This window comes from Hypoxylon fragiforme (assembly GCF_022984875.1).
Source record: "Hypoxylon fragiforme strain CBS 206.31 chromosome Unknown GGS25scaffold_5, whole genome shotgun sequence".
Taxonomy (NCBI): Eukaryota; Fungi; Ascomycota; class Sordariomycetes; order Xylariales; family Hypoxylaceae; genus Hypoxylon; species Hypoxylon fragiforme.
In genome coordinates this window covers 1,565,016-1,579,445 of record NW_026054760.1, presented here as the reverse complement: position 1 = coordinate 1,579,445, position 14,430 = coordinate 1,565,016, and the positions used below count along the sequence as shown (strand labels likewise).

Genomic DNA, 14,430 nt, shown 5'->3' with positions numbered 1-14,430 from the left:
ATTAGTTAACTAGTACCTTACTGTACCTACCTTAGTAACCTTTAGGGCTGGGAAGGCCCCCGAAGGAGTTCAATGTTCCCTAACAGCATTGAACCGTTTAAACGAACGTTGAACATTAAACCAAACATTGAACCTTGAAACCTTGAAACCTTGAAACCTTGGAACCTTCAATGCTTTACATACTTATCTAAGTGTTTCTTCTAAACCTTGGGTCCTACATCGAAGTCTCCTAAAGTTACCTACACGTAGGTAGGCAGGTGTATATTGGAATACCATATTGGAATACCGTCTCGTTGAGCTGACGGATACATTATATTTTATTCAACGCGACCTATCCCAGCTAATCTCGTAGCTAACTTCATAGCTCACGCTCAAAATTTCATACTGATTACCGTGGTTGTCCCGTCAAAGAACTTCGTTTAGCCCCTTGGAGGAATCCCAATCGCCAACCGCCCATCAGCCCATCAGCTCATTTGCCCATTCTCTAACCCATCGCTCGTTTTATCTCCGTAACCTGCATCAAGACAATGGGTTTTTACTGTTGTGACTCTTGACGTGGTGACAATCGGCCATTGTAGCCCATAGCCACCGCCATTATCATCGCCATCGCCATCGCCATCGCCATCACATTTGCTCTCACTATTAACCATCACCACTACCATCTACCTTGACAATTCCTCCCGCCGCCACTTCGTCAACCGATCTAAAGTCCTCTTAACGTCTAGCTCTAACATAAATACATACATACATCCACTCACCTACACACACACACGCACACACACACACATTCCGAGGCCACACTATCATCCTTCTATCATAATGCCCTTTCTACGCCGTCGCGGCGTAATGGCTAGTGATACTGACATGAGACGACACACAATCCTTGTCGAACCTGCACCTGTTCTGCCTAAACAGACTTTGCGCAAATCCCAGCCAGAAGCCTCGTCACAGCCTGATATCGTCGCGAGGGATGTAGAAGGGACGGGTGATAACGAAGAGAGCAAATCCTCAGTCGAGACCGTCAGCACGCCTGCCGCTTCGGTCTCTATAACCCCAAGTAAGGATAGCGAAGATCCGTATGATAGACCAGTATCCCCGCCAATTCAAGACGAATCGTCAAAGCACCGCAGGTTCAGCATGCTAAGGTTTCGCAATGCCTCCGATTCCCAATTATCAGCTAGGTTAAAACAGCAGCTACAATCGGAAAAACTGCCACCAATGCCGCAACGTATGTAGTATTATCTCATTGTCCGAGGTTCAGCTCCCATTTTATTCGCTCGCTTACATTGCCATTACCTCTAGCTCCCTCCATCATCACAACCGCACCCACCATGGACATAGACTTGCAACCTAAGAAGCAACCTCGAATGAAAATTCCCATGCGAATGCGCCGGTCCAGCGACCTCCCCAGAGGTGATTCAGAGCTCATGCCAAGGCTTATGCAATCCGCGACCTTCAAAACCGATAAGAGAAGGATAATAAATGAACGCGCTATATCCTCACCTAGCAAACAGACCGTGACATTTGAAGAACCCTCTAGGCTCGGGACATCTACATCATTGAACACTAATCCTGATGATCAGAGCTCCGCCTTAGCTCCGCCAGCAGGGCGTTTATCCGAATCGTCTAGATCAGAAAGTAGTGTAAATGACCCTGTTATGTCTACACCACCGTCCTTGTCAAATCAGACGAGCTTCTTCCGCCTACGCCGTAAACAAAAACAACCGGAACCACTCTTCCCTTTGGCACATCTACCCCAGAAGTCCAAGACACCCACACTGCCTAGCACGACTTCGTCTGCTTCACGCCATTCAACGTCCTCTCGTCCTTCCACGGGACACGATGGAGCTACCCCTCTAGCTTCTCCCAACCACGCTGCAAGTTTTCCGGGAAGGCCTTCAGGGTCACCGGCCACAGCATTATTCAGACCTGCCTCTCGAAACTCTGGGCAGTCGTCTCCAACAAGAACTCATTTAAGCATTAGGGGCCGGTCGTCTACGATGAGCTCCCTTAACGAGAGCTTCGTCGACGATCGCCAGCATCCGGGTGCCCTGCGGACCTCGTCGTCCACCGGACGTAAAAGTTTTGGCGATCTGTTAGGGCTCAGCCGCATGCGGCAGAATACTGACACGTTACGGCATGGAAACTTAACACCGGCAACACCAGGTTCCAATACGTCTAAGAATAATTCCCTACAAATAAATAGGGAGCCAATTGTACTGCCTGAGCGTCGCGAAGACGATACTCCCGCTAAGTACCTAGCACGCTTAGAGGAAGTCTTAAGCCGAGGCGTTATTGCGAGCTCTCTATCCAAAGAGAATGACCCGTTCTTAGTGGCCGTATTGCGAAGCTACATGCGGACCTTTGGGTTTTTTGAGGAGCCTATGGACATGGCCATACGAAAGCTCTTGATGGAGGCCGAACTCCCCAAGGAGACCCAGCAGATCGATCGTTGCCTGCAAGCGTTCGCGAACCGCTATCACGAATGCAATCCTGGAATATATTCTACCCCTGATCAGGCTTATTTCATAGCCTTCTCTCTTCTCATATTGCACACTGATGTGTTCAATAAGAACAACAAGTACAAGATGCAGAAAGCCGATTATCTAAAGAACACGCATGGCGAAGGTATCTTCGACGATATCCTTGAGTGCTTCTATGATAATATTAGTTACACGCCGTTCATTCATGTAGAGGATGATCTTACTCTGAATGGGGACCGTCCAGGCAGCCTAAGGTCGAAGAAGAAATCTATCTTCCCAAACAACACCTCAGAGACGCTACGAAGATCAAAAGATCCGATCGACCCCTACACACTAATCCTAGATGGTCGACTAGATACACTTAGACCACCCCTCAAAGACCAGATCCCTCTAGAGGAACATTACAGTTACTTAGGCACCGCCAAAAGCCTAGATTTGAAAGAGCTACAGGAGACATTCTTCAAAACCGGAGTCCTGCAAATCGTATCAGCGCGTTCCCGTCCAGACGCTTTTATGACGGAGAAGACAGCAAATAACCCCCAAGAAGCCCACCCCGGCATTGTGGATATCAAAGTCACCAAAGTTGGACTGTTGTGGCGCAAAGATCCCAAAAAGAAGAAGACGCGCTCACCGTGGCAGGAATGGGGTGCAATTCTAACGGGCGCCCAACTGTACTTCTTCCGCAACACAACATGGATCAAGAATCTGATGCACCAATACGAGACACATGTAAAGTCGGGGAACGACGGGATCCCGTTGATATTCAACCCACCCCTGGAGCAGTTTAAACCCGATGCTTTGATGTCAACCCATGGCGCCGTTGCTCTCTGGGACCTCAATTACAGGAAACACAAGAATGCCTTTGTGTACGTTAGGCATGGTGGACTCGAGGAGGTACTGCTTGCTCAAAACGAGGAGGACCGGAATGACTGGCTCGCTAAATTAAATTATGCCGCCGCATTTAGGACGTCGGGTGTACGGATGAGAGGAGTGATAGGCGGAAACTACGAAGGCCAAAGTCGACGTGCCATCAGAAGACTAGACAACACCGATGCTACCCAGTTGGTCCAGACCCCCAGCGGGGAGGTGAGCATCAATCGAAGTCGCATAGATCATCAGATGGCTAGAGACATCCTCGTCGCTCGCCGTGAAGTAATACGCAACAAGATTGAGGAGGCCGACGAAAAGCTTCAATCCGCTCAAAAGCTTCTTGAAACCCAATTGAGAAATGCTAGGCATCTACTAATCCTAGCCCCGATCCAAGACAAGACGCGAGATCAGGTTCGAGGAGGTGCTGCCAAAATAATTGCCCAGCTCAAGTGGTCTCGAACCGAAATCTGGAGACTGAAATGCCACCGGGACATTCTAGCCTTAGATCTCGAAGAGGAGAAAGAGACTAATGGCGAATTAGGCGATGAAAATGCCGAGTCTAATTTGGAGGCCGAGAAGCTTCCTTTAGTGCACAAGGTTTCGAGAAGTAGTTCTTACAGGGCTCAACAACAACAACAACAACAACAACAACAACAAAGCCCACAATCTCCAACCCGCCTTTCACAGGCTCGGTCACTCGAATCGGTGAGGCAGGTGGGCGGAGACTCGCCAATGGTGGAAGACTTCCAAACACCTCCAATGACAGCTTCGGACCCGTCATTCCACAGTAGGCAGGCTTCACGGGACGGGCCTGCCTCTAACTCCGAATATCATGGCCTTAGAAAAACTTCGGTTTCGAGTGCGGCATCCTCACTGAAACCTGTAAATACGTCTACACCGCCTGGAATGGCATCCAATCCAACACTTGGGCCAGACAATGACGCCATCGATGAGCAAACTGAAGATGAGGGCGAGCGGCAAGTCCTTGAACAAGCCGGTCTGCTTGAAATGGAAGTAGTTCGCACGTCCAGTCATAAGCGTAGCTCCTCTGGTAAGGTTCACGATGATAGTCCCGATCGGCCCAAACGCGTGAGCGCCCCGGGATTAGATAAAGACGGGCTCGAACGAATCAAGATGCGACGCAGCCTCCAACGCACGCTCCGGGAAGGTGCCGGTCATTTGTCACATCACCGTAGCAGAAAGGGCAAAGACTCGGCATCGAGTGGTGGTATGTCGGACGAAACGGTCCGTGAGAGCGAAGTCCTCACCCGTGGGACCGGCAGTTTCACTGTTCACGGTAAGAAGGCATCTGTTGTCAACTTTAGTAGCGAATTGCAGAGTCTGTCGACCGATGAACGTCTGAGACAGCGCAAGCATTCATGTCAGAGTGATGATCATGGACCTGGTTCTTCTGGCAGTGTCGATGACGACTTTCACTTCGTCCTTGCGGACCTTCCGAACGAAGCAGGTCGACGGGGATCAGGTGCTAGCGCTAGTACGGCTACGGCTCGCTCGTTCCGCGAACTACACCGCAAGTATTCGTCGTCTAGAGCGCACCGCTTCGTATCAGGGGGAGGATTAACAGTTCCATCTGATGAAGATAGCGATGCAGCCGTAAGCTTTTCAGAGGGTCGGAGATCACCCTTGCCTCCATTAGATGACGAAGACGAAGATGCGGAAACAAATGCGGAAATGCAAGCTCGATTCTACACTCCAGAACCCCCTAGCTCCCCGGCGCAGCCAAATGTGGCGGAAGCGGAGGGAGAGAGTGATGAAGAGGCAGCTCAAGAGATAGAACGGTTGCCCAGTCCGGTTATTCAAGCAGTCAGTGCGTAATGTTTGCAGGCGTGTCAAGGATTGGTGATTGGGAGATGTTGATGTTGATGTTGATGTTGTGGCAATTGCTTCGGTTTGAAAGGCAAAGGATTTGTTGACTACCGTCGCGTGGGAGTTTTTAGAGGTCGGATAGGGTTGAGCAGACTATGCAAGGCACTCGAAAGAGATGACATAACATAATATGTATGTACCGGTAGAAGAGCACTTCAGTTCTCGAGTCAAGAAGAAGAAAAGGTCGAAAGTAATCAGCGGGTATTACGGCTAGCTACTCCAGTCTCCAGCAGAGAGAATAGCTGGGAAAGGGAAAATATTAAGCGCCACCATAATGTTGTATACCTAGGTATCTAGTAGCATTAATCTACATCCACATATTTGCCCGTCACTGTCAATGGCAATGTCATTTCTTGCCCTTCTTCTTCTTTTTCCCTGTCTGGACACCCGGCGCCTTCTCTACCTTAACAGCACCAGCGCCACCTACCAACTCCAGTGTCTCTTCCACCTTGACTGTGCCACCCTGTGTAACTTCTTGCGCTCGTCTTCTACCCTTTTTCCCCTTGGGCCTATAAGTACTACGATCCCGAAGGGAAAGCCATCGCTCTGGATCGGGCTGCTTACCCTCCTCGTAGTTTTTGGGCAATCGCTTCTTCCGACGACGTTTCGTGGTTGTATCTGGTTCATGTTCGGCTGATCTTTTCTTACTCACGGAAGTGGGCGTGGGAATGGATGCGAGGCCAGCATCGACAAGTCCCTGCACATCGGTTCCGGCAGTAAGTCTTCCTATTGGTGTGAGCTTCTGCAGGTATGGTTCGATTTTAGGGTAGTCGTTAGTCGCGAATGAAGCCACAAGTCCTGCAACCGCAGTCAAGTCCCCTTCGGACTTGGCCACAAGCCTTTCAAATGTTTCTCCCGCAGAAGCGATATCTTCGGGATTGGACGACTTTAGGAGTTGCACACCAGCTTCTCGTAGGAGCGACGCAGCGGACTCTTTCGGCTTAGTGCGCCAATGGGTCGAGGCTTTTGCTAATTCAGTGCGGATGGAATTATGCCGTCCTTGAAGCCGATACAACGCCACAGCTACGGCAACAAGTCCCGGCATAAACCGCACATCCTCGTAGTTAAGGGCTGAGGCCGTTTCGAGGCGCTTTAAAAATGCCCCTAAAAGAGTCAACGCAGGTCCAGGATTATTCGCCTGGACATATAGTTGAATGATAGTCAGCAATACCCCAATATCGGCGGGGCGTTTCTCAAGCAAAGGCAGCATTTGCTTGAGAGCCGTTGTACCAGCCTGCATGTGAGTATGGGCTGCAGCGTTAATGACCCCAAGACCTGCTGTTTCAACTGATGCTGTAGGAGATGGGCATTCTAGAATTCGTTTGGAGGTAGAGTTCCCGACACCATCGAACTTCTGCGCTTGTAGGTCTAGAGCATATTCATTGCGTCTCAGTACGGAAGATTGGTAGTCGAAAAGCCTTTCATTGTTGGATAGTTTTGTTCCTTGCTGAAGGAGACGCTGTGCTAGAAAAGGGTTTTGCCCAAGAACGCCAATGGCAATTTGATTGTTCTGCGCAATTACTCTGGTTGGCGCCTCGGATATTCTAGTAAGCGTTAGAAGATGGGGGAGAGGAAGACGAGAGTACCTTTACTCACTCGGACGACACAATGGACTTGTGTAGACTGATAGCTTCTGCCTCCTTGCCTAACCTAACGAGAACATAGGCGTGCTGAACCATGATCGGTAAAAGCTCAGAATTCTTCTCGTCCGTGGACAAATCCTCGCTAGCCTCGCACAGGTCTTGGGCCCGTTTAAGGAAAACGGATGCGCGAGTGAAATCGGCTCGTGCGATGCAAGTGCATGCGGCGTTATATGCGGTTTCGAAAGCTTCGAGGTGGTCACGCGACGGCTGTCTCTCAAGTTCTTCAAGCAGATGGCCAAAGCCATTCCACTCAAGCTGGGCATTTGCAGCCAAAAGATTGATCTTCAGGTCATTTTCCTCTCCAGGTAAACCAGTCGACTCTTGGGATAAAAGACGGTAGGCTTTTGCGGCATCTGAGAAGTCTTCGGCTCGATAGGCAATCTGGGCAGCAAGGTGGCGGAATGGGCGAGATGACCTAGAGGAGGCGGAAGCTGTTTCGAGAGCTCGCGCGGCCTCTTGTAGCTGACCAGATTTGTAAAGCGCATATGACTTTTCAAAGAGGCAATCCTCCTCCACACTATCCCCACCTTCAGCTATGGCTCGAAGGGCGTCGTCGAATCGGTCTAGTTTCAAGAGGGCGACGATGCGGGTGTGTTGTGTCTCGATATCTCCCTTAGAGGACTTGAGAGCCGCGTTGGCAGCTTTCAGGATTTCATTGTGGTCTTGAATAGTCGAGGTCCGAAGGAGTGAAGTTAGAGCAGCTGCGGAATCTGCCATGGCCTTAAGTATATGTGACTACCTAGAGCAGATGTAGCTGAAGGTGAAACGACACTCAAGCCTGGGATAAACTGTTCCACACAATCGATTAGTTGAATGATAGTTGTCGCCGATATTGTTTATTGGATACATATTGGTGGGGTTGAGGATGTGGGTTCAAAGTTGTATGTGTGTGTGTGTGTAGTAGCGTATTATCGTGTATCTTATCTCTTCTTATCGATAATATATATATATATATATTTACATATATTTACATATATCAATGATTACATGATACACCTAAGGTTAGGGTAATATTTGATCCATACATCTAGGTATGTAGCTTCATTAGACTAACCTACATACATACTAGGTACATACCTAGGGCATGTCATACCTAAGGTAAGCAGGTTCATGTGTACCTGCATACTAGATACCTACCTAGTAGTATCATTTGACAACACTGAAAACATTTGTGGAAGACTGGAAGTCGGACACGTCTATTATGTACATACAATGATACTATTCACAATTTCACACTGCAACAGCAATCACTTGCCGCTTATGCTAGGCGAAGTGGGTTCCAGCAGCGTGGGGGGATCGCGAGCCGGTCGATCATATACATACTATGACACTATGTACCTAGGTAGTACTAACTATCTACTATGTAGTATGTAATATGTATATATTATACAATAAGTAACTACATCGATACTAGGTATGTTTGTGCATACTATATACATCATTGATAGTACACTATGATATGTAATGTTAAGTAATACCTGGTAAATTTCAACCTTGCTCAATCATCGTACATACATACACACATAATGTATCAACTTATCAAGATTGATATTCTTAGGTACATATGTTTCTACGTACTTGCTAACTTGGCTAAGACAGCAAACGATTGGAACATTATTACGCAACAGATTCAGCGGATTAGTCTATTAATTGCATCATCCCTATATGTGGTATCATACATGCATGTAAGTAAATGTACCTGGGTACATGAACCGGCCCAATCACCTCCAGAATCTAGATAACCCTACCTAACTACCTAATACCTACATACAATGTCATACATATGTACATGTAGGGTAGGTGCCTGGTAGATGCACTGATACAGACATACCTATGTAGGTACCTAGTAGTAACTTCAAGCTAAGATTAATGTCCCTCCCGCGCGTCCTTCTTATCTTCAATGTTAGCTCCCATTCGCACTCAGCATACACACCTACCAGTACATACATACATACATACATACATATGTATATGTACAAGACATGAAATCGAAAATAACCCCCACGCGGAGCGTTTTTCCTACTAACCTACCTACCTAGTACCTTTTAGTCCTACCTAGTACTACCTAATGTACTACATAGTATGTACAATGTAGGCCCTACGGTAAAATCCATGTGGCATTGTGGCTTTGACGTGTTCCTTGGGGTTGCCTTCCTTTAGTGATCGAAATCTCTGTTAATTGAATTCATGTTGCATTCTGGAGCGCTCCAGCTTGCTACAATACCACGAACCCCCTTCTTCATAGCACATGTCAAATTTTGCACCCTCCATCTCTCATCCTCCCCATCCTCGCTCTCCCACTCCCACTCCCACGCCCCACGCCCACGCCCACTCGCACTCGCCCTCCCTCTCCCGCTTCCTTTCCCTCTTCCTCTTCACAGTAGGTACTTATCAAAAGGGCTAACGCGAAAGATTTTATATTCTGATTCGGGCCTACTAAACCTTTTGAATTGGCAGGGCTGCCTGCCGTAGTTCATCGATCAACGTGAAGAATTCTGATTTCATGTATAGTTTCGAAACAGTCGTCTACCCTCTGCCGGGCTAACATCAATGATATTACTATAATAAGTGCACAAGCGAGGAAGAGAAGAGGGTCGGTCAGCTATCTGAACTGTGCCGGTCTCTCTATCAACCCTTGCCTGGTATCTTATATTCCATCCAACCCTTTCTAGCCTATCGGTTTATCTACAGCGGATCCCGTTCGGACGCATCCGTTTTCTCTCTGCTTTTCTCCCTTGTTCCTTCTCTTGTTTTTTCTTCTTTTTTTGAAAAAAAGACGGGAAGAAAAGAAGAAGAGAGAAGAAGAAAAATTGAACGAATGAGAGGAAATCGCTTCGTTACATTCGTCAGTCGGCTCAAGTGCTCCTACCTATATCTTTCTTGTGTCTATTTGTGATTATCGTTTTATCAGGGATATCTCCATTCTTAGCGATCCAATACATACATATCTTGTATTTGTTATATTTGTTATCTACTGTCACTCAAGGTGTCCGTATTCGCTGTTACATGCTTGAGCGGCACCCCTATTATCCAAGGAACTTTATTATTTACATCGGCCTCCACTAGCCACTGACCAGCTAGGCACTTGCCCTTGAGCACCGTGGGTAGTCTCAGTACTGATAACAGGTTGTGGGACCTAGTCTCGTCCATCGACATAGCTCCTAATCAGATTGATTCTTTATCTGATAGCCTTGGGGTTCCTCCTACATTATTTCTCTCCTCATCATCATATTCTGAGCAACAAAACCACACCTCCCCCCAACCCAAAAAGAAGAAGAAAAAAAATCGCACCCCCCACCGTCGTGAGCAAGTCCCAACTCATACCTACCGCGAGCTTGATATATGGACGCTTCATAAGTCGTTCCATGGACCGAGTAAACCCTGACAACCAACTGCTGTGTCTCATATGGTGCATCCAATAGTATTGATTGACAATATTTCCAAGTGGCTTGCTACTTGTGCAACGAATACCGCTGGGCTTCTTCACTTGACTGGCCTCGAGGCGAGGCAACATCCTTCAAAGGCGTGTTCTAGACTAAAACCTACTTCTTGACAGCTAAATTCACGGATATGTCTGTACAATCTTCACAGTCCCCACAGGCCGAATCTGTGACATCCAGGCAGCAATTTGATGAGAACAAGCTTCCCAGCGGCCAGTGCCGATACATCCTGCTAAATCCTGAAATTAAAGGACAGCGCTGCGCCTGTGTTGGGTTTACTATCAACCGGTCTCTTCCAGGTGTTACCTGCGACTGTGGTCACCTCTCGTGTTATCATGTCCAATCGGCTGAACCGCCCCTAGACAAGGACGAAGTTGACGTGCTTCGGCGGCGTATCAGGCTACTCGAAGAGCAGCTAGACCGGGACAATGATGGGGGGCTCGGTAGTGTTTTAAGCAGCATGGTTCAACGCCTCGGCAACCTCGAGGAACAGGCTGAGAAGAATCGAGAAGAGACAGATCAAGAAATGAAAGGCTGCTATAGAAACGTGGACCGTGTATGGCAGTCGGTTACCCAGCTTGAGAGACGGCAAGCCGGCTATGAAAATCGCCTTTTCATGTTCGACGAACGCCTAGATAGCCACGACGACACTCTACAAAGATTAGGTGACCGATTAATGGAAATGGATGAAGCATCAATGATGCTCGAAGAACGTCTAGATGCATTGGAGGAAGAAGACGGCCCTCATATTCCTTTCCAGGGACGCAAGCGAAGATCCACATCGGGCTCCGAAGAGTCAAAAAACTGTAGAGGTGTATTACGACAGCACCGCCTACCTAGTAGTTCTGGCCCAAGTGTTACGGCACAACCTGCTTCACCGCCGGTCTTGAACTCTTGCTCTACTTCTGCTGAGGGTGGTCCAGTAGAGGTGATAGGATCATGGACAGTACATGTCTCGCTTCTACCGACAGCATCGCAGCCCTTCCCCTTTGAGAAGGACACGAACGCTTATAAACGGTGCTTGTCTCGTGGGCTTCATCAAATGATTGCGGTTGGGGGGGTAGATGGCGAATCCTTTGTCAAGGCCGTATCTAAGGCTTTTGGTAGTCTCCTCCGGGGCAGGGATTGGGTACCACTGCAAGCCCGGTTATGTGACGCCGTAACACTGCAAGGTCTCCCTATGCTCCGTCCCTTAGACCCAGCTTTAATCGGCGCGAACTACAATCTCGACTTTCTACGCAAGTATTGTGCTGTCTGTTGCCCAAATGGCAAAGTCGAGTCCTTGTATATTGCCATGTTATCCGATACCTTCTCATGGCAATTCCTGAGGCGATCTCCATGCTATCTAGAAGGACTAGAGGAGTGCTGGGCCTACGATCCGCTACTTGACCCGAATGATAAACTCGAAGGAGACAACAGTGATGCAGAATATCGGCGTTCGGCAGGGGAGATCGTGCTACCTCTGCCATCATTAAAACGAACAGCGTCAGAGATGTCGCGGACGCCGAGTTTGAGCTCGGCGTCTGCCAATGAAGGGAATGATGGTTCTCGACAAAAATTGCCACGGGCTTGTATTCAAGCAGCTATGGAACTTCGTAGGCGAGGAGTGGAGATGGTTTAGATCCGATGCCTGAGTATACTACATAGAGCACATTCCAGTGTGCAATAATAGACATGGCAGGGCGCTATCCTCTTTTATTATCATTATTATAAGTTACGGTCTATCCCTTTTTGACCAGGGGAGTTTCTGCTGATCTGACTTTCCTATTCCCTTTCCTTTTCAGCGGCCAGGGCACAAATAGGTAGCTGAAGAAGAAGTCTTGACGAGACTCGGTAAGTAAATTGTTTTACCTACTAGGTACTGTCTGATTACCTCTTTGTTCTATGCTTCTACGTGCAGTTGCACCATGAGGTCTTGGGTCTTGTCATGTAGGTAGTATGTGATGTATTTAATTTTGTATGTGCCTACATTGTAGTCGTACCTAGTACCATGTATGTAATCATTGTAATGATGTACATAATTAGTAGATGTATGTATTCGATGTTTTGTTACATACCTAGTACCATACATATAACTTATGTACATACATATATGTACATACATATGTAGTACCCGCCTTTGTGTGGGGTTAGTTAATTAGCGAGTATCCATAAAAGAAATATCTGGCAAGGCTAATCATTCAGCCTCCTTCACATTCATCAATTAGTACATGTATTCCTTCCGCACACATGTGCATACATGTACATCAATGCTATCTATTACTGAGCTTCATATATGAGATACCAAGTACACTAACTAGTCACTAGGCTGGGCTATTTAGTCTGTTGTGCTCTAGTACTAGATGCCTTAATCTAGTCTCACTCACTCAAGAAGATACATTTCGGTCTTAATACATCAATATTGTATTCAATTATTCCAACCCTGCGTATTCTTATCGAGCAGTCCCTCCTCTCACACATCCTCTTGAGTTTCATTGCCTCAACCAACACTACTAGACGCCATGGACACCATGGATCTCGATGTCGAGATGGACGTGGATGTGGACCTTATTCCGGACGAGCCTATTATCCCCGACCTCGAGTTGCAAGATACACAGGTAGGGAGCATGCACAATGACCAATTCCATTAATCTGGCTCTCATAAGATGCTAATATACACTCCATTAGGGCAATCTTTCACCAGGGGAAATTGACGACCTAGAGAATAATGAAGATGATGTCATACCTAACAAGGTCCATATCAGAGGCCTCGATATAATGAACACGGACGAGGTTAAGGATTACGTTACAGAACACTTCCCAGAGGCGTCGGTGGAGAAAATAGAATGGATAGATGATTCCTCAGCCAATGTACTGTTCAGTTCTGACTCGGCTGCCACCCACGCTCTCAGCTCCTTAGCCGCCCAGGATATCCATGACATTTCCCAACTACCTATGCGAAAACTGAACCTCGCCAAACCATTCTCCAGAAAACCAGAAGTCGCGTTGCAAGTGCGACTCGCGGTCACATCTGATAAGAAACAAGCGGGCGCTGCATCAAGGAGTCGATTTTATCTTCTAAATCCTAGGTATGACCCAGAGGAGCGGCGGCGGCGGAATGACAGTCGAAAGTATCGCGAGCGAGACCGCGACAGCTATAGTCACCGACGAGAATTTGAGGACCAATTCGACGTCAGTCTATATGACGACGATGAAGCAACATTAGCTACTCGCGCAGCACACTCGCGGCCTCGCCGCAAGCGATCTCACACACCAGAAACCTACCAGGCTAATCGCGAGAGGAACTCACATCGAAATGATAATCGCAGCAAGGAGTTGTTTCCTGGTGTCCTAGACAATAGGAAAGGATCCCACCGGGCTCGGTCCGCTTCCCCTATGCGCGATGGAGGTGGTGACCGAGATGTGGGTGAGATTTGGGCGGGTGGATCGGCGGCTCATAATCATGACACAGCACGGACAAATAAAAAACGTCCATCTCGTAGCAACCCAAGTAGAGAGCTCTTCCCGGAAAGTTCAGCCGCAGGAGCTGGACGTCTAGGGGATAATGTGGAAGACACGGCGACTCTCCTAGCCAAAGGTATCATGCTGCCCCTGATGGATGAGAGCAGCGATGCACCGGTATTCGTCAGTCAGAGGCTTGAGGATCGAATCACGGTTCCGGGTAGAGAGGCGTCGGCTAGCAGAGTGTCGAGCGTGGGCGACAGGCCCGGGTCAGGTTTCAACATCCGTGGCACAGCGTCCCAACGGGGCACAGGCCAAGGATTTGCGATAAAGGGTAGCGCTAACAAATCAGCAAAGGAATTATTTCCCGAGAAACTAGGTATCAATTCGGAGAAGGAACTATTTGCGGACAGGCTGGAGGGTAGATCGAGACAGCGGCAGAGAGCGGGTGACTTATTTGACTAATGCAAAGGCATTGAATAGGTTATGGTATGCCGCGAGTCGAGGGGTATAGACTGCATGTGTTAATACCGTGGAGAAATAAAGGAGAAGGGAAACTGGCCTCATAGTTGATACATTCTACTTGGTCTACTGTGCGCATATGGGGATTATAATTGTGACTCCAGAGTTGTTGTTTAATGTTGGTAAGGGGTTGCCTTAGGGTAC

General features: G+C 48.0%; 4 protein-coding genes across 4 annotated transcripts; 3 read left to right on the top strand and 1 right to left on the bottom strand.

The window, feature by feature from the left end:
- Positions 1-819: 819 nt before the first annotated feature.
- GGS25DRAFT_521645 (uncharacterized protein) lies at positions 820-5,189 on the top strand (the record flags this gene model as incomplete). Its single annotated transcript, XM_049264089.1, has 2 exons — positions 820-1,228; positions 1,303-5,189. The coding sequence occupies 2 exons, from the start codon at positions 820-822 to the stop codon at positions 5,187-5,189; spliced, it is 4,296 nt and encodes a 1,431-aa protein (XP_049116618.1).
- Positions 5,190-5,224: 35 nt separating this feature from the next.
- On the bottom strand, positions 5,225-7,762 carry GGS25DRAFT_490459 (uncharacterized protein). Its single transcript, XM_049260993.1, has 2 exons — positions 6,837-7,762; positions 5,225-6,784 (listed from the first exon to the last, which is right to left on the bottom strand). Exons 1-2 carry the CDS (start codon positions 7,598-7,600, stop codon positions 5,587-5,589), a joined length of 1,962 nt encoding a protein of 653 aa, XP_049116617.1. The 5' UTR covers positions 7,601-7,762; the 3' UTR covers positions 5,225-5,586.
- A 2,484-nt stretch (positions 7,763-10,246) lies between these two features.
- On the top strand, positions 10,247-12,075 carry GGS25DRAFT_278502 (uncharacterized protein). Its single transcript, XM_049257443.1, has one exon. It carries the CDS (start codon positions 10,454-10,456, stop codon positions 11,942-11,944), a length of 1,491 nt encoding a protein of 496 aa, XP_049116616.1. The 5' UTR covers positions 10,247-10,453; the 3' UTR covers positions 11,945-12,075.
- A 325-nt stretch (positions 12,076-12,400) lies between these two features.
- On the top strand, positions 12,401-14,239 carry GGS25DRAFT_278475 (uncharacterized protein). Its single transcript, XM_049257442.1, has 2 exons — positions 12,401-12,920; positions 12,991-14,239. Exons 1-2 carry the CDS (start codon positions 12,825-12,827, stop codon positions 14,227-14,229), a joined length of 1,335 nt encoding a protein of 444 aa, XP_049116615.1. The 5' UTR covers positions 12,401-12,824; the 3' UTR covers positions 14,230-14,239.
- The last annotated feature ends 191 nt before the right edge of the window (positions 14,240-14,430 follow it).

Excerpts from the sequence above, each read along its gene's own strand:
- GGS25DRAFT_278475 (XM_049257442.1), top strand. The coding sequence starts at position 12,825 with ATGGACACCATGGATCTCGATGTCGAGATGGACGTGGATGTGGACCTT. Across the intron at positions 12,921-12,990 it reads TCGAGTTGCAAGATACACAG|GGCAATCTTTCACCAGGGGA; the intron begins GTAGGGAGCATG and ends ACACTCCATTAG.
- GGS25DRAFT_490459 (XM_049260993.1), bottom strand. The coding sequence starts at position 7,600 with ATGGCAGATTCCGCAGCTGCTCTAACTTCACTCCTTCGGACCTCGACT. Across the intron at positions 6,785-6,836 it reads AAGTCCATTGTGTCGTCCGA|AATATCCGAGGCGCCAACCA; the intron begins GTGAGTAAAGGT and ends AACGCTTACTAG.
- GGS25DRAFT_278502 (XM_049257443.1), top strand. The coding sequence starts at position 10,454 with ATGTCTGTACAATCTTCACAGTCCCCACAGGCCGAATCTGTGACATCC.